At 42.4% G+C, this 23622-nt stretch overlaps 1 protein-coding gene across 2 annotated transcripts in view; it reads left to right on the top strand.

Annotated features, from left to right (window-relative positions):
- Positions 1 to 23622, top strand: part of TBC1D22B (TBC1 domain family member 22B) — a 126083-nt gene that overhangs the window by 60507 nt on the left and 41954 nt on the right. For both annotated transcript variants that reach the window (XM_089918799.1, XM_089918798.1), the window contains exons 4-6: positions 492 to 914; positions 13316 to 13372; positions 21022 to 21329. In XM_089918799.1, coding sequence (XP_089774925.1) covers positions 859 to 914; positions 13316 to 13372; positions 21022 to 21329 — 421 coding nt within the window. In that variant the 5' untranslated portion in view covers positions 492 to 858. The remainder of the gene's footprint in view (positions 1 to 491; positions 915 to 13315; positions 13373 to 21021; positions 21330 to 23622) is intronic.

The following is a 23622-nucleotide window of genomic DNA, read 5'->3' as shown; positions in this document are numbered from 1 at the left end:
AAATGTTACTTTGTAGTCTGAACTGGATTGATAAAATAAGAATATTTCCTAAACAGTTTGTCAGCATCTGGGTTCTCATAGTCTGAAAGTGACAGTTATTGGTTGAAACAGAGATTTGATCATTTGAATTTCACCTACAGCACAAGTCCTTTAATAGTGATCAATTATCTGAGGAGAGCGAGGCTCTTGTGAACCAACCGTTACTCACGTGTTGAACAGTTAGCAACTCTGGGCCATCGGGTCAGTATCGATCTTCCTCCACAGATTAAAATATATCAGGGTCCGAACGGAACGGGGGAGAGGAGAAGGTAATACCGAGTGTCGTTGAGTTGGGAGATGTTAAAAATGGGCTGCAACCAACACATGGGCCTTTATTTTTAGGTCAAAGATTTATGTATATAAATATATATGCTCTCTCTTTCCAGAAAATATTAGATTCAGGAACCTCATTACCCCCCAAAGAAAACAGCACCCTCTCCTCCTTCCCATAGGTCCCTTTCTTTACCTGCTGCTTCTCCTGCCTGGGTTAAGGAACTTTCAGCCCCGCCTCCCGGCTCGTCCAAGCTCCGCCTGCCCGGTTCACCTGTGTGCCCAGCCCCTGACGTTACTGTTCGGCTTCAGCGGCCTGCAGGATTCCAGCTCCCGATTGGTCTGTCTGACTACAGCCTGCGCAGCCCACCAATGGCAGCGGCGCTGGGTGGGAGGGTGCCCACATCCAAGATGGCGCCCCCGGGAGTTGGGAGAGGGTGACCGGCAGCGGGGAAGCGGCCTGGGCTGGCCCTGTGATTGCGGGGTCCTGGGGGCATCTCGCTGGGTACCCCCCTGGCCAGCCTACAGGGCCTTCCCCGGGCCGGAGCAATGGCCGCCGAGAACAGCAAGCAGTTTTGGAAGAGGAGCGCCAAGCTACCGGGGAGGTGAGCCTAGGACGCTGAGAAGAAGGGGATCGGACCAAACCCTTCCAGATCCTAAACCCTAAATCCCGCGGGCCTGGGGCGTCAGCGACTCAAGAAGGATGGTTTGGGGAACCTGGGCGGGGGGAGCTGGGGCTGCCTGGTGGCGGGAGGACAGCTGTCAGGCAAAGGAGCGGGCACCGAGCTTTGGAGGTGGCTGGGTGTGGGAGCAGACCCGGGACTGGGGGCGTAGGGCTCTGGAGGGGCTGCCCTCGGCCGGGAGGTGGCCGGAGTTCGGGCATAGGGGACAGTGGAATTGGGTGAATAATCAGTGTCGGTCCTGGGTTTGGAAGGCCATCCCCAGAGCTGTTTTTCACTTTAAACAGCACTCCTTCGTGGGGGGAGGGTGGTCTCCACCGCGCACAGGTAGTTGTTTGCACGAGGATGGCCCCTTCCGTCGCTCCCCCAGCTCTGCACGTACGAATTTTTCTCCTGGACTCCCAAAAAAGTTCTGGTGGGAGCGTCTGCGGGGGGACAAGAAAAGTGAGGAAAATTCTTAAGCTCGACCTTACTTTATCTTGAGTTGGCCCTTTCCCGTTAGGAATTATTACAGGGTGACCTAGAATTGAGAATATTTCTTTAGCGTTTTCTAAGGATTTGTTCAACCCCAAGTGACCTCTTCCCCTCTGCCTGGTAATGTACTTCTTGCATTAAATTGTTTAGTAGGAGAACAGACTTTCTAAGTTACTCTCCACTCCCACCATCACCCCCTTTTTGGTATATGTTGAGTCTCTTAGCAATTGTACATTCGTCAGTCTACTGTTCGTTTATAGTTTAAATCTGTTTGGGGGTAGTCCTAAGGAGTAAAAGGAGTGTATATTACAGTCTTAAATTTAAGATTTCTGACAGCTACAGTCTACTTGATAATGAAATTCATGTTTGGTTGTGCCCCCACGTGTTACCCTTCCTTATTGATTCAGGGATAATCCTTTAAACCTGTGGTTTTTTTTTTTTTAAATAGCAAGAGAGAAATGAGGGTCAGTGGTTGTTATGCAGCAGTCTTATTTTATTTAGGATCTTGTTAGACATCTGGGGATCAGCTTTAAGTAATACAAGGTAATGCAGAAATAGCTTCAGGTTAAAGTGCTGTGGAATCCCAGTGTTAATATTAATGCTAAAGACTTCTATGTTTTTAGATAGGCACCACTTCCTGCCAACTGATTCTTTTTCCTTCCTGGTCTAGGGAGCTCTCCAGTCTCGCTAACTGCTGTTCTCTGGGGATTTCCATGGTGAGATCATTAAATTTTGACATCTGAAGGTTATAATCAGAACCTATGGGAAAACTGATAAATCAGGAAGCAGTGTTTGAGATGTGGGACATGGCAAAGTATTTTGTGCCTACTGACTGCTGGTCGTTATTAACAATTTTTGTTTTCACATTTCCTCTTTTGGATTGTAGAAACAGTCATCTTTTTTGCAAAGCACTACTTTTGTGAGATAGGAAGAGCAGTCTTTTCAGTTTTCTTCAAGTTTCTGGCTTCCTTTTTCATTTTGAAGAGGAATATACAGGAATAGAAGAGAGAACATTTGAGTTCTGAAAGACTTGGATTATTATGGGGCTGTTATCTGTGTGATCAAGGGCAAATGATTTACTTAATCTCTTTAGGCCTCAGTTTCCTTATCTGTGAAATGAGGATAAAAATACTTTCTTAAAGGTTCCTGTGAGGACTGAATTAAACACCGTATTTGTAAAGAACCTAGGACAGTGTTTATTTAGCGCATTATAGTTGCTTGATAAATAGTAGTTGTTAGTATTACTGTTATTATTAGAGAAAGTAAACATTTAAAAGAATGTTTCTCTGATCCTTACTCCAGTGCTAGGTATTTATTTTCATTGTTTATCTTAAGGCATTAAAATGTTGCCAAAATTCATAGTAGTACCTTGCTTGTTGAAGAGAAACATTGTTCAGCTGTGTGCTTTTAGCAGGGAAGCCCCAGGAGCCCCTGGTTATGGGAGAAAACTAAAGTTCTTTTAGATAGAACGTGCTTTGATTTAAAGAAAGTATTAGGACATTTTCTCAAGAACAGAACTTTTGCATTTGTGCTCTTTCAGTCATACTGAAGAAAAACTTTCTCTGGTTGGGGAAAATGACACAGATAACTGTGTCTACGTCCATGGCAACCTAGAAGTGAAACTAGTTTACTCTTTGCAAATTGAAAGGTAAAAATTCAAAGAGATGGCAGATTACTTTCATTTTCTTTGATCATGATCCAGCAACCTTAATTACAACAAATAGGAGTTTTATGTAGTAAAATAGCCTCAAGTTCAAAATGAATTAAACATCCTTTTGGGGCTTCCCTGGTGGCGCAGTGGTTGAGAGTCCGCCTGCCGATGCAGGGGACATGGGTTCGTGCCCCGGCCCAGGAAGATCCCACATGCCGCGGAGCGTCTGGGCCCGTGAACCATGGCTGCTGACCCTGCGCGTCCGGAGCCTGTGCTCCGCAACGGGAGAGGCCACAACAGTGAGAGGCCCGCGTACCGCAAAAACAACAACAACATCCTTTTGTAAAATAATAGCTTTATTGAGATAATTCACATATCATAAAAATTCACCCTTTTAAAGTGTATAATTCAGTGGTATTCAGTATATTCATCTAGAGTATAAATGGTTTTGTGCAGCCATCACCACCAATTTCAGAACATTTTCATCACTCCGAAAAGAAACCTCATAGCCATTAGTAGTCACTCCCCATCCCTTCCTCCCTCTGGCCCCTGGCAACCACTAATCTTTCTGTTTCTATGGATTTACCTATTCTGAACATTTCATATAAATGGAATAATGTGATATGAGGCCTTTTGTGCCTGGTTTCTTTTATTAAGTGTAATGTTTTCAAGGCTCATTCATGTCGTGGCATGTATCAGTATTTCATTCCTTTAATGGCTAAATAATATTCCTTGTATGGAAGTACCTCATTTTGTTTATCCATTCATTAGTTGATGGACATTAGGGTTGTTTCTACTTTTTGGCCAGTATGAATAATGCTATGAAATTCACGTGCAGGTTTTTGTGTGAAAGTATGTTTTCTATTCTTTTGAGTATATGTAGGAGTGGAATTGCTGGGTCATATGGTAATTTGATGGAATTAAACACCTTTTTTAAGTTCTTTCAGTTATTCATAAGAGCCCCATGTACTTAATACATCAAATGGTCCTTGTGTGGATGCCTAGGAAGACAGGACGTAGTATGTACCATGTGGTTAAGAATACAGACTCTGGAAACTTGAAACTAGTAGATAAATAAGTTCTGGAGAGTTAATGGACAGCATTAGTGATTATAGTCAACAACACTGTATTATAAACTTCAAAGTAGCTAAGAGACTAGATCTTAATTGTTCTAACCACAAAGAAGAAATGATAATTATGTGACATGATAGAGGTGTTAGCCAGTGCGACAGTGGTAATCATATTGCGGTACAGTCAGCCCTCAGTATCTGGGGGGCATTGGTTCCAGGACCCCCTCAGATACCAAAATCTGCAGATGCTCAAGTCCTTTTATGAAATGCCAGTGTGGTCGGCCCTCAATATCCGTGGGTTCCACATCCATCCGCAGATTCAGCCGACCGTGGATCAAACTTCGGAGGGCGACTGTAAATGTACTGAACCAACAGAATGTACATCTTAAACTTACACAATGTCATATGTCAATTATATCTCCAAAAAAGGAGAAAAAACAAAAAAGAATGCAAGCTCTGGAACCTGACTGCCTGGTTTCAAATCCCAGCTCTGCCATTTCTAACTGTGTGACCTTGGGCAGTTACTTAACCTCTTTGTGCCTTAGTTTCCTCATCTGTAAAATGGGGACAGACTACCTTATAAGGCTGTTATGAGGATTAAATGAGATAATACATAGGAAGTACATAGACGGTGCTCACTAATATTAGCCATTATGAAAATGATAGTTGTGATTACAGTAGCTCCTATTTTTATTTGTTTCTCCTAGTTGCTCTAGTTTCTGAAACTGGAATTGAAAAACTTTGATCAGTGGTGTGTCTGGAGCCCCCAGTGAGTCCTGGGTGGAAAAAAATACCACCTATTGTTAAGTAGGCAGAGGGTTTACGGAGGCACAGAGAAGCCTAATGCAGGGTCTCTGGCTGTCAGATGTTCGTTAGCGATGAAGTGTATGATTTTGAGCAGTGGTTCTCAAACTGTAATGAGTCACCTGGAAGGCTCGTTAAAACACAGATTGCCAGGCCCCACTTCTAGAGTTTCTTTTTTTTTTTTAAATTAATTAATTAATTAATTTTTGGCTGCATTGCGTGTTTGTTCATTATGGTGCGCGGGCTTCTCATTGCAGTGGCTTCTCTTGTTGCAGAGCACAGGCTCTAGGGATGCGGGCTTCAGTAGCCATGGCTCAAAGGCTCTAGAGCACAGGCTCAGTAGCTGTGGCTCACGGGCTTAGTTGCTCCGCAGCATGTGGGATCTTCCCAGACCAGTCCTCGAACCCATGTCTCCTGCATTGGCAGACAGATTCTTAACCACTGCGCCACAAGGGAAGCCCACTTCCAGAGTTTCTAATTCAGTAGGTCTGAGGTGGAACCTGAGAAGTTGAGCTTCTAAGAAGTTCCCAAAGGATACCGCTACTGCTAATCTGGGAGCTGCACTTTGAGAACCACTGAGAAAAATAGCCCTGAATTAGCCTGAAAGAAACCTGATTTCTAGTGCTGGATGCTTTTGCCGTATGGATACTGAACAATTTTTTTTTTTTTTTTGGCCGCACCACGAGGCATGTGGGATCTTAGTTCCCCGACTAGGGTTCGAACCTGTGTCCCCTGCAGTAGAAGTGCAGAGTCTTAACCACTGGACTGCCAGGGAAGTCCCTGGATACAGTACAGTTAATGCATCTCTGTTTTGCTGTCTAATAGCATCTCTCACGTAACACATCCAAGCAGAACTCTTGATTTCCACATCTGCCCACTCCTGCAAAGGTATTCTGTCCATCTCACTTAATGGCCCATTGACCAAGTTCCTCAGACCAAAAATCCTAATGTCTTTCATCCTCTTTATCTTCCTGCCGCATCCAATTCATTAGCAAGTCCTGTGTTGGCTTGTCACAATATATCCTGAATATGAGCTGTTCTCACCACTTCTCCCCCTACTACCAGCATCAGACTGAGTCCTCTCTTGCCTGGACCACGGCTATACCTTCCTAACTGGTCTCCCTGCTGTGAGTGGAGTCGGTGCCCCTAATCCCCGTTGTTCAAGTCAGCTGTAGTTAGGAGGCTACTGCAGTTAGTAGAGGGAGAGGTTAAGAGGGCTTGGACTAGGGCAATGGCAATAAAGGACATGTGTGGGAGTATCTACAGGACTTGGTAAATCATTGGATTTGGGGAGTAAGGGAGAAGGAGGTGCCAAAGAGATGTCACCTTCAGGTTTCTGGCTTGGGTGGTCAGGTGAGATTGTGGTGTCCTATCCTCAGAAAAAGCCACATTTTTGGACAACGTACTAACTACTCCATGCTCAGTTTTCTTATCTATGAAATGAGAGTCTGGATTAAGTGAGCTCTGAGGCTCTTACCAGTTCTGACGTTGAATGTTAAACTTGCCAACTCCAACTCGTGTCACTGGATATTTCTCTTTTGCTCTGTCACTCACAAAAGCATGATTTACAGGTAAGAGTAGATTTGGGGCGGGGGGCGCGCCAGAAGTGGGCTTTTCCATCTTGTGCTTTTGAAAGCAGTGAATCACTGGCCCCACTGAACATCTGAGTGTCACGAAATTGTAGAATGTTAGAATTCCACCCTAAGAGCACTGCCAGTGAGGAAACTGAGGCCAGAGGGGGAAAGTGACTTTGCCCCAAAGGACACTCTAAATTTCTTGACTTCTGATCCACACTCTGTTACTGCTTCCCCCTTCCCTCAGTCTCTGCGAAGATTTAGACACCGTCTGTCCAAGCACCTCATCCAGTCCAAGCGTGTGGACGCTGCCACTGAAAAGATGCGGATGAGACTTGGAGTAGGAGAGACAAATGTGAGCCAAAGCCTGGCTCATTTCCCATGTTCTTATTTCCAACCCTTCTGGGGAGGGCTTCTCCCTCTTTTTAAGCAAAAGTGTTTATTGTGAAAGTCAGGGAGCTCTTTGAACATTCAGTGAAGCTGAGAAAAGTGTCTAATCACTCGAATTACTTAGGAGCCCATGGATTTTTAACTGAAACCGTCTCTGTCATTTGGTCATTTTTCATAACACTAATGAATCTGATAGTAGACTTGGCGAAATGGTCCCAGCCTATCTGGGCAGGTACATTACCACCTATTCTTAGCTTGGAAATGCTTTATTGATAAAGTCAGTGACTAGGAGATACTGAATTATCCCTGAAACCGCCAGTTCTGGAAGACTTCCATCAAGTGAGTGTGTGACCCTGCATTGATTGCCAGCATGTTTGGCTTTAAATTGGATAGCTCTGTTCCCATGTTTGCTTTAGCTCCTCTGTCAGTGCTGAACAAACACCTGTTGATTCTTTTCCTGCCAAGCTTTTTGCACCGTTCCGACTACGTGAACCAGCTATGCCAATACATCCTTTGGCGTTGGTTTTTTGACGAGAACAACGGAGATTGACTGAGATTTTTGCTTCATTTTGTCTTTGTTGTAGCACAGCCCGTGGCATTCTTTTCTCTGTGTGTGCAGTGTGATTTCTCTGAGAGGCAGTGTGATTGCCTCTTGTTTTTAGGTCTAGCTAGACAGGAGTCAGCTTAAACAGAGGCCTGGGTTTTGTATAGTTCCAGCCTTGACTCACTAAGGATTGTTAAGTGCCTGCTGGTGTGTGTCATGCTCTGCCAGGTGGTGAGGGGACTACAGAAAAAGACATGGTGCCACCACTGCTCAGTAGAAGCTGAAAAACTCCTTGGCAGCACAGCTTCCCCTGGTGAGGATGCTGCATATTACTGCCTTTCCAGTTTTTCCACTTAACATATGTTACTTCTGTAATCAGAAAAACTTAAAAGCAGAGCTGGGTAAAAACACATTGTTGAGTGAGAAAAGCAAGATGTAGACCGATATGTACATGCAGTCTTTTATGTAAAGTTTTAAAACATAAAAAAGGTATTACATGTTGTTTATGGATACATGAATATATGTAAGAGTATAAAAGCAGGTGGGAAGGATTTTGTACCCACTTCAGGATAGTGGTTATCTCCTGGGGAGGCAGGGGAATGGGGCTGGGGACTGCAACTGGGACTTCAGAAGTCTCTCTAACGCTTTATTTTCTTAAAAACAGAAATGTGACAAGTGTTAATATTTGTTAAGTCAGAGTGATGGGTACATGGATGTTATATGTTTCTCTGTACTTTTCTTTGTGTTTGAAAATGTGAATTAAATGCCTTTTACATTTGTGGTAGAGCAAATGTTTCTTAAATTTGTGTTGGAGAAATCAGCCAGCCAGCCATGAAATTAAGTAGTATTTAAAGTAGCATTTATGATTTAGCATCAAAGTAAGTCATAAATACAGTATGATGTCATTTATATAAAGTCTTTAAAACATGCAAAGCAACACTGTATATTGTTTAGGGATACATACATAGAAAATGTAAAAACAAAAATGAGGGTGAAAAATGCCAGATTCAATAAAATGGTTTCCTAGGAAGGGTTGTGCTGGGGTTTCAACTCCATAGTGTCTTATTTCTTTTCTTTTTTTTGGCTGTGCCACGCAGCATGTGGGACCTTAGTTCCCTGACCAGGGATCAAACCCACGTCCCCTGCATTGGAAGCGCAGAGTCTTAACCACTGAACCGCCAGGGAAGTCCAATAATGTCTTATTTCTTATGTAGGTGTTAAGCACCTACCTGGGTGTACCCTATATTATGGTCTAAATCTAGTTTATTTTAAAAAATAGCTTATTTTTTTTAAAGCAATATAAGCCCTGATGTCTGCATTTTAGGGAATCAGAGAAGGAATGGGTTAGTGGATGCTCAGAGAAGGTCTTATGGGGCAGTGGGTGTAGAATTTGAAGGAATTTTTTAGGACAGATAAGATTTTGAAAATGGAGTAGGCAGAAGAGCCCAGTTTAGTATTTAAGGTGTTTTTGGAAGGTGGAGTGGAGACCAGCCTGCTCTAGAGTTGAGTTTGGGTTTGGGAGGAGTGGATGGTACAGGTTGATAGGTGAATTATACATGCCAGGAAATTGAGCACCTTAATCACCAGGATCTTTCTGTCTGTCTTCATTTAGTCTTTGGATGGTAATTGATGCCTTTGGCTTTTAAACCTGCACAATTAGGATTGTTTTTTTTCTGCATGGATTACTGGCAGGTGGTAATACTCATTTATGGAGAGAACCTAAGGATTCTCTCATATTTTTCTACTCAGTCACCCAACCCAACTTACCCATTGAAATCTTCCTGCAAAGTTTATTCTCTGATCTTTATATTTTACTAACATAGAAGCTTATGGACTTGGAGAGTTCAGGTGTACTCAGAGTATTTGCAAACATTAAAGTAGAAATCAATGTCCCTTTGGGTTTTCTAGTTTGTTTGTGCTTTTTGTTTTGTCTAAGCTTTCTCTCTCTAAGCCAAACTTTCCTGTATTCTTTAATCCCTCATATTTTCTCTCTTCTTTTCCTCTGCCTAGGATACTCTATAAATACATTCAAGTAGTACTGTTTGTATTTCTGTGGTCCTACATGTGATGGTTAATTTACAAATTACTTAACCTTCCAGAGAATTTAGGGAGTAGGGATTCTTACAACTAAAAACGTCAGGGACATAGTCATAACTGAAGATTGTACACAAGAATATTCCCTTTGGGGAACCTCTTGCACTGTTGGTGGGAATGTAAATTGATACAGCCACTGTGGAGAACAGTTTGGAGGTTCCGTAAAAAACTAAAAATAGAACTACCATACAACCCAGCAATCCCACTACTGGGCATATACCCCGAGAAAACCATAATTCAAAAAGAGTCGTGTACCACAATGTTCATTGCAGCTCTATTTACAATAGTCAGGACATGGAAGCAACGTAAGTGTCCATCGACAGATGAATGGATAAAAAAGATGTTGCACATATATACAATGGAATATTACTAAGCCATAAAAGGGAACGAAATTGAGTTATTTGTACTGAGGTGGATGGACCTAGAGTTTGTCATACAGAGTGAAGTTAGTCAGAAAGAGAAAAACAAATACCGCGTGCTAACACAATAAAGACGAAGACATAGGGAATGGACTTGAGAACAAGGGGAGGGGGAAGGGTAAGCTGGGAGGAAGTGAGAGAGTGGCATGGATTTATATATACTACCAAATGTAAAATAGATAGCTAGTGGGAAGCAGCCGCATAGCACAGGGAGATCAGCTCCATGCTGTGTGACCACCTAGAGGGGTGGGACAGGGAGGGTGGGAGGAAGATGCAAGAGGGAGGAGATATGGGGTTATATGTATATGTATAGCTGATTCACTTTGTTATACAGCAGAAACTAACACACAATTGTAAAGCAATTATACTCCAATGAAGATGTTTAAAAAAAAAAAGAATATTCCCTTTGGAATCAGTAGAAATCAATGTGAATTGGCTACATTTTTATTTAAAAGCAACTTTAGGATCACATCTGTTATGTCAAAGTAGGTACTTGGTAAACTTGTTCTATTTTCTAAATGTTAGGTAAGGAATAAATAACAAAAATTGGAAGGAGGAAGAAAACCAACATTTCTTAAGCACTGAGTGTGTGCCAGGCAGCGTTCATCTCACTACTTGCTAGTGTTACTACCTGCAGAAATTGTGCTGAAGGGCTTTTTACACATTATCCCATTTAAACCTCCCAACCCTCTTAAGATTGCTTAATTTATTTCTTAAAAAGGTGATAATGTACACAATACTAATTCAGAAAGGTACAAAAAGGTTTGCACTGAAAACTAAGTCTCTGTCACAGGGCCCTCCAGTCATCAGTTCCACTTCCATACCACTGCTACTGGTGTCTTATGTGTTCTTTCAGAGATACACTATAAATACATAGACATGATCATATATAATTATGTGGATATATTTTATTTTAAAGATTTTTACAAAAATGGAGGTATTATTGTGCATATAATTCTGCATCTTTTTTTCTTTAAAATAAATTTATTTATTTTTGTCTGTATTGAGTCTTCGTTGCTGCATGCGGGCTTTCTCTAGCTGCGGAGAGCAAGGGCTACTCTTCATTGTGGTGCGCGGGCTTCTCATTGCAGTGTCTTCTCTTGTTGTGGAGCACAGGCTCTAGGGTGCGTGGGCTTCAGTAGTTGTGGCACATGGGCTCAGTAGTTGTGGCTCATGGGCTCAGTAGTTGTGGCTCACAGGCTCTAGAGCACAGGCTCAGTAGTTGTGGTGCCCGGGCTTAGTTGCTCCGCAGCATGTGGGATCTTCCCGGACCAGGGTTCCGACCCATGTCCCCTGCATAGGCAGGCAGATTCTCAACCACTGCACCACCAGGGAAGAGCCCTCTGCATCTTTTTTCAATGAATGTTTCATGTCAGTGGATGTAGAACTGCCTAATTCTTTTTAACAGATGTACTGTAATTTATTTAACCAGCCCCATTGACAATAATCCTTTTTCTTTTAATAGGAAAGTTCAGCCCATTTATATTTATTGGAAAGACTGATATATTTGGTTTTAGTTCTATTTTTAATATTTTCTTTTAAAAAAATCTTTCACTATCAGGACAGTACTTGCTTTGGGAGGTGGGTGTGCGTGTGTATATTCTGATGATTTGAAAGGTTTATCTTTTTATTCTAGTGATTGCATATAACTTTTTACCATATTTCTTCAGACAGTATCTATTGACTCCCTGCCATGAGTAATGATAAAATTTGTAGTTATATTTCCTGCCTCCTCCTCACTTGCTTTCAGTTGATTATATTATTTTTCTTAGTTTTATTTTATATCTTGAAACATACTTATACCTATATTACTTGAGCTATCAGCTTTAAATATCTTTTGAGCCTTGTCAGTAAAAGATGAGGAAATCAGTCTACTTATTTCAATCTACTTTTTCCTCCATCCCACTTTAACATTTGCCAATTACATTATTTTTACATTCTCTTCTGCAACCATAAAGCCTCAAATTTAAGACTCAGGCTTAAGGTAAAATCAATTAAATGCTCTCCATCAGTCCTTTTGCTATAGTTTCTCCATTTATTTCATTATTAATAGAAGTTTTTCCTCTAGTAGTTTCTTCAGGAAGGAGTCAGGGAGACCATATTCCCTGAGTTCTTACATATTGAAACATGTTTTTCTGTCACCTTTGTACTTAGCAGTTTGGATTGATAAACAATTATTTTCAGGTCACTCTTTTTTTCTTTTTTTTAAAAAACTGTGAACTACTACAGAAAAGTACATGAAACAACTGTTTGGTATAATATTTGATAAATAATCTCAAAGTGAACACCCCAGAATCCCCCTGTGTCTATTCTCTCTCACATCTCCTTCCTTCCCCTCAGTGATAACCACGTCCTTTTATGTTAATCAGTCCTTGCTTTCTTTATAGTGTTACTACTATGGATGCATCCCTAAACAATAGAAATCATTTTTGTCAGTTTCTGAAGTGTATATATATATATATATATATATATATATATATATAGAATTATGTAGTATCTACTCTTTTATTCTTTGCTTTTTTGCTCAACATGACATTTGTAAGATCCATTCACATTACTTTCAGCCTTACTCCATTTATTTACGTTGCTGTAAAGTATTCTATTATGTGAACACATGACAGTTTATTTCTCTGTTGATAGACACTTGGGTTGTTTCTAGTTTGGGGCTAAAAGGATCCATAATGCTATGGACACTTTTATATGTATCTCTTGATACACATATCTATATATTTCTCTAAAGATACATATTTGGGAGTGAAAAGACTGGGTCTTAGGGTATGCATATTTTGTTCGTCCTAGATACAGCCAAACATTTTTGAAGTGGTCGTATCTCTTTATACCCCTACCAGCAGTGTGTGAGAGTCCCGTGGGTCACTCTACTCTTGATTTGTGGTGTTGCTTCACTGTCTTGTAGTCCAAGTGGTCCTTCGGGGTAGGTGATATTCCAATTTTATAGATGAGAAAGCATATTCAAAGTGGTCAGGTAATTCAATGCAAGTTTATAGAGGTAGTAGATGCCACAACTGGCATTTGAACTCTGTTCTCTCCAACTCTAAAGCCTTTCCGTGCTGCCTTCTTTACAGATAGAACTTCCTGACAGTCAGTTACGTAGGGCACTGAAACCTCACCAGGGAAGATGAACATTTTTGTTTTAAAGAGTAGGGTGCTATCCTTTGGCTTGGGTATAGTTGTTCTTGGAGGCAACCTGCTTCTCAAAGTCCCTTCCAATGTTGTGATTCAGGTGGTACTCACCCAACATATTTACTTTCCTGACAACTTGCTTCTTCCTTTTTTCCTTGCTTTTAGCATCCAGCCCGTGTATGGAGCACAGCACCCTCCTTTGGACCCTCGGCTCACCAAAAAGTAAGTCAAGATATTTTTCCTTTCATGCATGTACTTCTCCTAAAACCCCAAAACCCTCCCCTACTTTGTTGAAATGACAGTTTCCACTTGGACCTTTTCTGGCGTCTCCTCTGCTCTATTTTGGATCAGAAGATGAGCAATCTTCTTACCTCTAAGCAGTCCATTACTAAGTGGAAAATTAACTTACATCAGAGATTTTTTTCTTATATTGGAAGCTAGTATATGTAGGGGTTTGGTGTTGGATTCTCTGTTCTGTGAGAAGGTCTTTATTGATTAAGTATTGTCCTGAAATTGAATGATTGATGACCTTCTTCTGGTTTCTGGGGCCCATTGCTTCTGAGTATATATGTAGGTCTGCCCTCTTCCTTATTCTCTGAGAATTGAGGCAAATAGAACATAACTATGGGACTGACAGTTTTCAGGTCCTCTTTCTCTTTGACACACTCAAGGAAACCCAGCCAGACAATGGAGTTAAAAGCTCCCTGGAGACTATTTCTTTTTTTTCTTTTTTTTTTTTAATCCCACCCCACCCCCTGTCCTGAAGGCTATTTCTTCTAGTAAAATTCTAGTAAATTATTTTCTAACACAGCAGAGACTCTAGTTAAATCCAAGATGTGTGGGTGTGTATTTGTATCCCCAATTATCGCTTTATCACATCTTTCTCTCATAGGCCATCATTCAGCCACAATAAATTTAAATGAGGAGGTGGGTCGTCTTCTTGCATGTTCTAAGAACTTTTGCCTCTATCTTTGAGCAGGCTTAATCTTAGAGACTTATTTCTAGGAAAGTTGTTGCTTGTAATGAAAGCTGAATGATTTGAGAGGTACAGGAGACCTAGGTTCTCATCCTTCAGGGGCCTGTGTGATAATATCTACCCTTTCTTTCCTCATAGTCAACGGGGAAGTAAAGATAATGTACATTAAAATATTTTGAATACCTAGAAAAATACCTTATCAAATATGCATCATCAATATTTTAATATTCTTTTAATAACTTAATGTGTGGTGAACTTTCTATATTTCCACCAACTCATTCTTTTTGCAATTTGGCCAATGTGTAGAAGGTACAGTCTTCTGAATTACTATAGAGGCATGACTGCTGTTCATTTCTGTAAAATGCACAATTTTTATATCAGGAACCGCTAGAGTGTAAGCTCTCTGTTCACCACTGTACCCTTAGCACCTAGACCAGCAGGTTGCACATATTAGGCACTGAGTAAATATTTTTGGAATGAAGGAATGAAGTCCCTGCCTTTACTTAGACAATGGGTTTTTCTTTAACGTTTCTTAGTATGTACCTTGTATTAGATCTTAAGGGGAAACATGTTTTCTGTGGTACTTTTGTGATATTTTCATTAAGTATAATGAATTTTATTTCCTCGTTTTACCATCCGTGGACTCTCTGGTCTGTTGGCCAGTGTAACAGGCACTGTTAATTACCTTCCCAGCAGTCTTTCCTGCACCTGCTTCTTCCTTGCTCAGGAACCACAGTTCTATTCAGTTCTTGAGCCAGTGACAGTGTACTTAGAGTAGGTATCTGGGTTAGTTTAAGCCTATTATAATAATTCCTTGGTAATACCAGTGACTGGTCTATGATGGGCTCATCTCATTGGTTCTGGCCAATGAGATGTAAAAGAAAGTCTCCTGAAGGAGGGTTCTTGGAAGGATTTTCTTTTTTTGACCAGAGAGAGAACATTTTGTGAAGAAAGCTGCATTTTGCCTCCACTCACATTTCCTGCTTTTCAATGCGTTAGTGTGAAAATGAGATGCGAAGGACTTCCCTGGTGGTGCAGTGATTAAGAATCCGCCTGCCAATGCAGGGGACACAGATTCGAGCCCTGGTCTGGGAAGATCCCACATGCCGCGGAGCAACTAAGCCCGTGCGCCACAACTACTGAGCCTGCGCTCTAGAGCCCACGAGCCACACTGCTGAACCTACATGCCACAACTACTGAAGCCTGTGCGCCTAGAGCCCATGCTCCTCAACAAGAGAAGCCACCACAATGAGAAGCCCGCACGCTGCAACGAAGAGTAGCCCCTGCTTGCCACAACTAGAGAAAGCCCACGCACAGCAATGAAAACCAAACGCAGCCAAAAATAAATTAATTAATTAATTAAAAAAAAAAAAAAAAAAGAAAATGAGATGCAAAGAACAGTAACAGTTAACTTGTACCCTGAGGGAAAGACAAGAGAATTGCAGAGACACCAGCTCAGTGCCCTGACATCGTGGTCTTTACAACTTAAGCGTCATAGTTGAGTATTCTGTTCCTTGTAGCCAGTTCTGTTCGCAGCCAGGATTTGTTGATTGGTAATAGATCCATTACAGCATAATTTATAATGGCGTTTGATAAACACATGGCTAATGTCTGCCATCCACCTGTATATAAGGCAGTGGGATGTACTATCCTATTTTATGTTTGGGTCAGAGTCACCATACCTTCTCTGCATCTGTCATCAACTGAGTTTTCCCTGATTCTGTATTTAGGGCAGGTCTTGAGGAATATCACCATATCCCAGACTGCCAAGGCAAACTTTATATACTCTTGTTTTTCCCACCTATTTTTAATTTATTTTTATGTTCATTTTTTGGCTACACCGCAGCACGCGGGATATTAGTTCCCCGACCAGGGATCAAACCCGCGCCCCCTGCAGTGGAAGCGTGGAGTCTTAACCACTGGACCGATAGGGAAGTCCCTTTTTCCCACCTATTAATGATATAAAACCATGAATGTTTCCACTGGTCATTCAGCAGAGTTGCATTCATACTTTCAGTAGAAGTAGTTATTTAGCTCTGCAATTTGGGAGGAATATAATTATCACTGAATAAATTGCATCCCTTTTTTGTGCATGTGGTGGTTTGGTATTACCACTCTACAATCTGGGACAACATCTAGGTCTGCACTGGACCATTTTACAATTCCAGATTGTTACAATAAAACATTTAATGCCCTTATTTGAGTACCTTTGTTGGGACATTTTTATTACTTTCTCCGCTACCTGATTACCGTTCCACTTCAAGCTACCATTAATTACTGTGTGGTTAATCCTCATTACAGCAGAAGCCTTTACATTGGGTCTTCAATCATCCAAACTGCACGAGCACAAGTCATTACCTGTCTGTGTATATTGACTTCCATTTGCCAAATTATTACCATTAGCGATAATATTGCCTGCAATAATTTTTATAGCTCAGATAAAACTAGTCTTACCGCAGAGCGGCCCCATTGGCCACTTGATGGTATGATAAACTTCTAAATTTATTGTTTTCTGACTTGATATCCTAGTTCTGAGTTATAAATCTAGTTCATGTGAAGCCACACTGGATTTAGCAAATTCCCCACTTGCTTCACACCCCTTTACCAGTGTCAAACGTTATTTTTCTAAATAAATTTGTGTTGTATTTCTATTAAGTGAACAGCCGTCTCAGTAAAACAACATAGTATTAATCAAATCACAGAATGATTGATCTTTCGTTTCCTAACCCATATAACAAACAAACTATAATTTGGCATACAGATGTAAGGAGGTATGGTGAAGGTGTCTATGCGAGGCCAGGTTGGTTGTAACTTTGATATAGTTCTGTTTAAGTAATTTTGGTTAAACTTCAAGCCACACTGTGGCATTATTGTGCCTCAGGTTAGTTATAGATTAGTTGGGACCATGTTAAAATTAGGCAGCCTATAAGCCAAAGGCACCCACAGCTAGAATTATCTGGATTAATATTTTACTGACACTCACCATGGCCCATCTCTTGGTGCGGTATTTTGTTTGTTTCTTTGTTTGCTTTTTAAATTTATTTATTATTATTTTCGGCTGCATTGGGTCTTCATTGCTGCACGTGGACTTTCTCCAGTTGTAGCGAGGGGGGCTACTCTTCGTTGCAGTGCACGGGCTTCTCATTGCCGTGGCTTCTCTTGCTGCAGAGCACGGACTCTAGAGCGCAGGCTCAGTAGTTGTGGCTCGTGGGCTTAGTTGCTCCGCGGCATGTGGGATCTTCCCAGACCAGGGCTTGAACCCAGGTCCCCTGCACTGGCAGGCAGATCCTTAACCACTGTGCCACCAGGGAAGTCCCTGGTGCAGTGTTTTGATCCACTCCAGGGTGTGCATATGCTTCACCCAATGTTAGACTAATAGCATCTAGTCAGTTCTTTGACCTGAGTTAAAATTCAGCTTCTTGATTTGTGGTTTATTTAAAGAATTCTTAAGACATCAGGAGGGTATTTAAGAAACATCAACCAAGGAAAAAAGAAATAACCTTGGCATCCAAAGTACTCTTTATCACTCCATTGGAATCGTCCTGTGCAATCTTGAGGTACACGTGGTCTCTAAGGAGGAAAACAATAACAATAGCTACATACTCCTATGCAGCATTTTTTTGATGGCAGATCTTTCTTACACCCACCTATTTGTTCTTGACAGTGAACCCACTGAGGTGAGTACTGCAGGTTGTAGATCCTGGATCTCCTTTCACAGAGGAGAAGCATAGTGATGACTCCAGAACATACAGCCTCAAGAGGTCTGCAGAGAAGTAATTTGCCTCTGGCTCATGGATGATTTTTTTTTTTTAATATTTCCAGATGCATTTTTTTTTTTTTTAAATCTTTACTGGGGTATAATTGCTTTACTGGCTCATAGATTTTTGACGTGCAGATTTTTGCGTTGCATTGCTTCAGTTTTGTTTTCTTTGATTTGGGCTCTTGTTCTTTTTTTTTTTTTTTTTTTTTTTGCGGTACGCGGGCCTCTCACTGTTGTAGTCTCTCCCGTTGCGGAGCACAGGCTCCGGACACGCAGGCTCAGCGGCCATGGCTCACGGGCCTAGCTGCTCCGCGGCATGTGGGATCTTCCCGGACCGGGGCATGAACCCGTGTCCCCTGCGTCGGCAGGCGGACTCTCAACCACTGCGCCACCAGGGAAGCCCTCTTGTTCATTTTTGATTGTTCATTCAGTACTCTTACTTTGGGGATTGACAAAAGCCAACAAAACAACCTTTTCCAGTGATTAATAAAAATAATATGCTCATTGTAGAAAACATGAATAATTCAGAGAAGTATAAAAATTAAATTTATCACCTATAATTCCATAGCCCAGAGATAAGCAATGTTAACATTTTGATGCATTTTATTCCTGGTCTTTTCTGTGCATATACTTTCTAAGAAATATAGAGATCATAAAAAATATATAATTTTGGTTCAATTTTCACTTTATTGAGGTCATTTTCTAGTGTTATTAAATAGCCTTCAAGATGTGATTTTCGTTAAGCAGTATAGCATTCCATCTGGTGGCTGAAACATATCTCATCATTTGCAATTTCTAGATGTTTATATTGTTTGTAGTTTTTAACCAAAATAAATAATACCATTATAAACTGTTTTAGATCACCTTTGTTTGATTCAATGATTATTTTCTTATGGTCAGAAATTATGAATCATTTTCAGGCTCATGGTGTGTATGTTGCCAGATTGTTTTCCAGAAGGTGGTACAACATACACCCCCACCTGCAGTATCAGAGAGCTGGTCTCACTACACCTTAGTTAGCACCAAAGAGGATGCACCTTTAAATCTTTACTGATTTAGTGGGTGGAGAATGGTATCTTGTTTCCTTCATGGTTTTTTTTTTGCGGTACGCGGGCCTCTCACTGTTGTGGCCTCTCCCGTTGCGGAGCACAGGCTCCGGACGCGCAGGCTCCGGACGCGCAGGCTCAGCGGCCGTGGCTCACGGGCCTAGCCGCTCCGTGGCATGTGGGATCTTCCCGGACCAGGGCACCAACCCGTGTCCCCTGCATCGGCAGGTGGACTCTCAACCACTGCGCCACCAGGGAAGCCCTCCTTCACGTTTGAACTGTTACTTCTTGTAATCTTATGTTATCTCCTGCATCCTCAGTGATAGCGTGATATATTTTCCTTTCCTTTGTGTGAGACTAGTGTTTGAAAATATGCCTCAGTGATATCTTTTTTGGTGTTAACAATAGGGACTTTCCGATGAGCTGTATGAGTTACGAGTCTGTATTTATCAATGTTAGGAACAATTATCTTTCAGAATAACTGTGGGACATATCTAGGGAGATGGGATGGGTATTAGACCACCCACCTCTACCCAAAGGGAAGAAACATCTCTCGGAAATGGGGAAACTTCAGCTCTTCCAGCAGAGCCTTGTTTTTAGTCTAGAGTTGCCCTGCCTTGCTGAGGGAAACAGGCATTTCAATGATGTTTTTACGCCTCGCATTCCAGTCCTCAGGGATGCTAATTAAGACTGAATTAGAAATGTCCCAACTACCTAGTCCCCTGGAACCAGAATAAGGGCCCCCAGACCTTAAGGAGTTCACAGACAGCAAAAGTTCAGGGGGATTTCCCTGGCGGTACAGTGGTTAAGACTCCACACTTCCACTGCAGGGGGCACGGGCTCGATCCCTGGTCAGGGAACTAAGATCCCGCAATCCACATGGTGCAGCCAAAAAAAAAAAAAAAAAAAGAAGAGGAAAAGTGCAGGAAAGTAGGAAAGGTCTACATCAGTGGTCCCCAGCCTTTTTGGCACCAGGGACTGGTTTCATGGAAGACAGTCTTTCCATGGACTGGGGGGCGGCGTGGGGAGATGGTTTCGGGATGATTCAAGCACATTACATTTATTGTGCACTTTATTTCTATTATTCAGTCATGTACTGTCTCCACGACTTTTTTGCTGTATTCTACGCTATTATTTATTAAATACATTTGAAAAAATAAACTTGTATATACTCAGTTAATTTATTTTTCAAATAAACCTTATTAGTTCCCTAAGTGGAAAACCAGTATCATTTGCCAAAAATAGAAAGTAACCTTAAAAATACAGTGAAACACAAAACAATCTTATTAATTAAATTCTAAGCCAGATTCTGTTCTTACAAAATGTTGATCCTGAGACTGCCCTCACTTTGTTAAAAAATAGTTGTAAAGACAGAGTGGCAGCGAACTCGGATCTCTCCTCAAGGGCAGCAGGACTTCAACAGAATAAAAAGGGAACAACTTGTTCATTTTGGAACTCAGTGTTTCGTAATACATGTGGGCTACCTAAAATTGTCTCTTGTTCTACCAGTAGTTGATGTCCTGCTTTAAAAAATAGTTTAGGTTATGTTGTCATAACAGATTAACTCTGAAATCTCAGTGGATTGACACAACAAAGGCTTATTTCTCACTCACACCACCTGTCCAGAGTAGAGTCAGGTGCATGTGGTGGGCAGGCTCTGCTCCACGTGGTCACTCTGTTATCCAGGCTGAGGGAGGCACCACCATCTGGAGTTGTCGTGATAGAAGAAAGCTTACAGAGAACTCACACCTGTTCTTTTATACTTTGGCTCCGAAGGGACTGCCTCACTTCTCTCCTTAGCCCATTGGCCAGAACTAGTCATATAGCGTCACCTAAGTGCAGGGGGGCTGGAAAGTATAGAGGAGCACATGGAATATTTGGAGAGCGTTGCTGTCCTTGTTTTGTCTGGCTCTGCGGCATAGAGGTGGTCTGGATGCATCAGATGAGGAATGGAAATGGGTATTTTTTGTTTGAAGAAGGTAATGATTGTGCATGAGATAGTTTATAATACTCTTAATATTATATTAAGCAAGTGAGAGGGTCAGCTGTGTCAGACCATTCCTTCGTAACGGTGTCTCCTTTCTTAAAGCTTCATTAAAGAGCGGTCAAAAGTCAGCACGGTTCCTCTGAAGAATAAGAAGGCCTCCAGTTTTCATGAGTTTGCCCGGAACACCAGTGATGCTTGGGACATTGGCGATGACGAGGAAGAGGACTTTTCCTCCCCTCCTTTCCAAACTCTGAACTCAAAAGTTGCTTTGGCAACTGCTGCCCAAGTGCTAGAGAACCATAGCAAGCTGAGGGTGAAACCAGAGCGGTCCCAGTCGACGACATCCGAAGTCCCCGCCGGCTACAAGGTTATAAAGTCCAGCAGTGACGCCCAGCTGTCCAGAAATTCCAGTAAGTCTGTCCAGCTCCCCTCCTTAGGCTCAGCCTCTTCAACAGAGTGCATTTTAAATAGAAACAGGTTTTTTTAGGGCCTCCCTCCGATCTTCCACTGGGTGATAAATAGGCGAGCTCAAGCCTGAGGGACATCAGTGAGCCTAACTGGTCCTGAGCTGTACTTACTCCTCCCACCTGGATGGCTGCCTGGCCCTGGGACCCGGGGTTTCACTTCCTGACACCTGAGTGTTGCCTGCCATTCTCTTCTTCCTTTACCTGTGGTGGGGTCCAAAACGTCTGTGGTTTGGTTGCTTCACATTGCTTTAGGCCTGGTCAGGTTGAAGACTATTGACTATATGTAGTTACAGTTGTTAGTGGCCGAATTTCACAAATGTTTGGCACTGTTGGTTGACCTCCTCAGCTGTGGGCAACAGCCACTAGCATAGGTTGTCTTTTTTGCTGTTCCTGAGGGACGGAGTCCCTGTGTCACGGCTCCCTGCCCACCAGGTTGGGTGGGGCGGGAGGAGATGCCCTTTCTTTTCAGGAAACTGGCAGCAGTAACTGGTTGAGATGATGATGGTTTTATCAGATGTTTGGGGATGCTCGGTGTGCTCTTTTAAATATCCGTTGCTGTATTTAATGTTGCCCTGAAGGGTTTTATGGAAGCAAGTTCTTCTGAGCTGGAGGGGGAAGTGCCCTCAAGCTAGTGAAAGTTAAAACAGCTGACTGGTAAAGGATGAAAAGAAAGTAGAATGTCAGAGCCCTGGCGCGTGTCCTGGCTCATGTTCTAAGAGAACTTCTTTTACAGTTTCAGACTAAGGTTGTGGTCAGGAAATTAGGCTGAAAGGCCTTTAAAATCATTCCATAGTCACTTTCCGTGGCTGATTCGGGCCTCAGCTCGAACCTTCAATGACGTGCCCAGGACAGGCAGGCATTCAGTGTCCATTGACCGGGTGGCCACAGCTACAGGCTGTGGAAAGTGTCTTCACACGTGATTGAGGGTCTCCACAGGGTCCCAGTGTGAGGGAAGGCCCCACCACAATCCCTGATAAGCTGCCCTTGTGCAGCCAGGACTGCCCAGAGCATTCCTGTTACGAGGTTCCCTCCTGGGAGCATCTGTCTGTCAGTCACTGATTCCGAAAATGCACGCTGGTCTGAGCTCTGCAGCGTGTGGTCTGCGTTTCCTAGGCCCCGTGTTACACTAGGCATCCAAGCCAAGTACTCCGTGGCACTTGTTTCTGTAAACCTTCTTGTCATGCTGGTTGATGAGTATTCACTCTTTTATTCTTGTTGTGACTACTACTTTTTAAGGCCCTAATATGTAAAGAATATGAAACAGTCATGAAAGGACAGTCAGAATTTAAAACTGAGTTTCATCTGGGGTAGTAAAATAAATAAGGGTTTTGGAGTCAGGCAGACCTAAGGTGGTATCTCAGCTCTCTCTTGCAAATTACTTAACCTCTCTGAGCTACAGTTTCCTAATCTCTAAAATAGTGATAAATTCCTACCGTACGTTGTAAGTATCAAGTGAGAGGTCATATGTAACTGTGACGAGCATAATGCCTTAATAAGCATTCAATAAATGTTAGTCCTATACTGCTCATTTCTCCTACCTACGATCTAGTTTAGAAGTGCCTAGAACTGGACACAGAGTTCAGCTTGAGTCTGTGTTCCTGTTATTTCAATTAGAGAAATGTGATTGGCTGGTGAGAAATATGCAAGCACAGAGGAGCCTGCCTTAGGCCAGAGCCTCTCACCTGTGTGCAGAGCACAACTAATGGGCCAAGAACAGGTGAGAGTTGTGCCAGAGGTATTGACCCTCTCAGCCCTTGGGGCAGCTGGCTAGGGCTGGGGCTTCGGGAGAGCAGCCACCTCCTTTCATTGCGGTGTGCTTTACAGTGTCATTTTCTCTGTGCTCTGTGACGTGGAAAAGGAAGGCAAGCACTGCCTTTGACTGCGTTGCCCCAAAACTTGCTATTAGGCACCAAGAAAAGTTCCAGGTTGGGGTAGAAAGAAAACAATTGATTTTCCTCTGAAGTCACAAAAAAATGTTGTCAAATTTGCTACCGCAGCTGGAGTCTCTGTTTGCACATAAGGTGCCTTGGTATGTATGATAAAAACGCAGCCCTTCCCCTGGGCGGATGAATGGAGCGCAGCTGGGTTTCCATCCCCTGGCCGCTCCACACCGAGCACCTTCAGGCAGCGCACAAACCATGAAGCCGCAGCTCTGGTGGAGGAGACCAGTGCTCAACAGTCGGGTTTAAGGTTTCTCGGAATCTGTGCTCTTCACACAGCTTGTTCTCTTTCTCTT

The sequence above is a fragment of the Delphinapterus leucas genome, chromosome 10 (assembly GCF_059928025.1).
Source record: "Delphinapterus leucas isolate spDelLeu-1000000601 "Yukka" chromosome 10, BTC_Dleu_Yukka2, whole genome shotgun sequence".
NCBI lineage: Eukaryota > Metazoa > Chordata > Mammalia > Artiodactyla > Monodontidae > Delphinapterus > Delphinapterus leucas.
The sequence above is the reverse complement of the archived record's forward strand: the minus strand, read 5'-3'. Positions and strand labels throughout refer to the sequence as shown.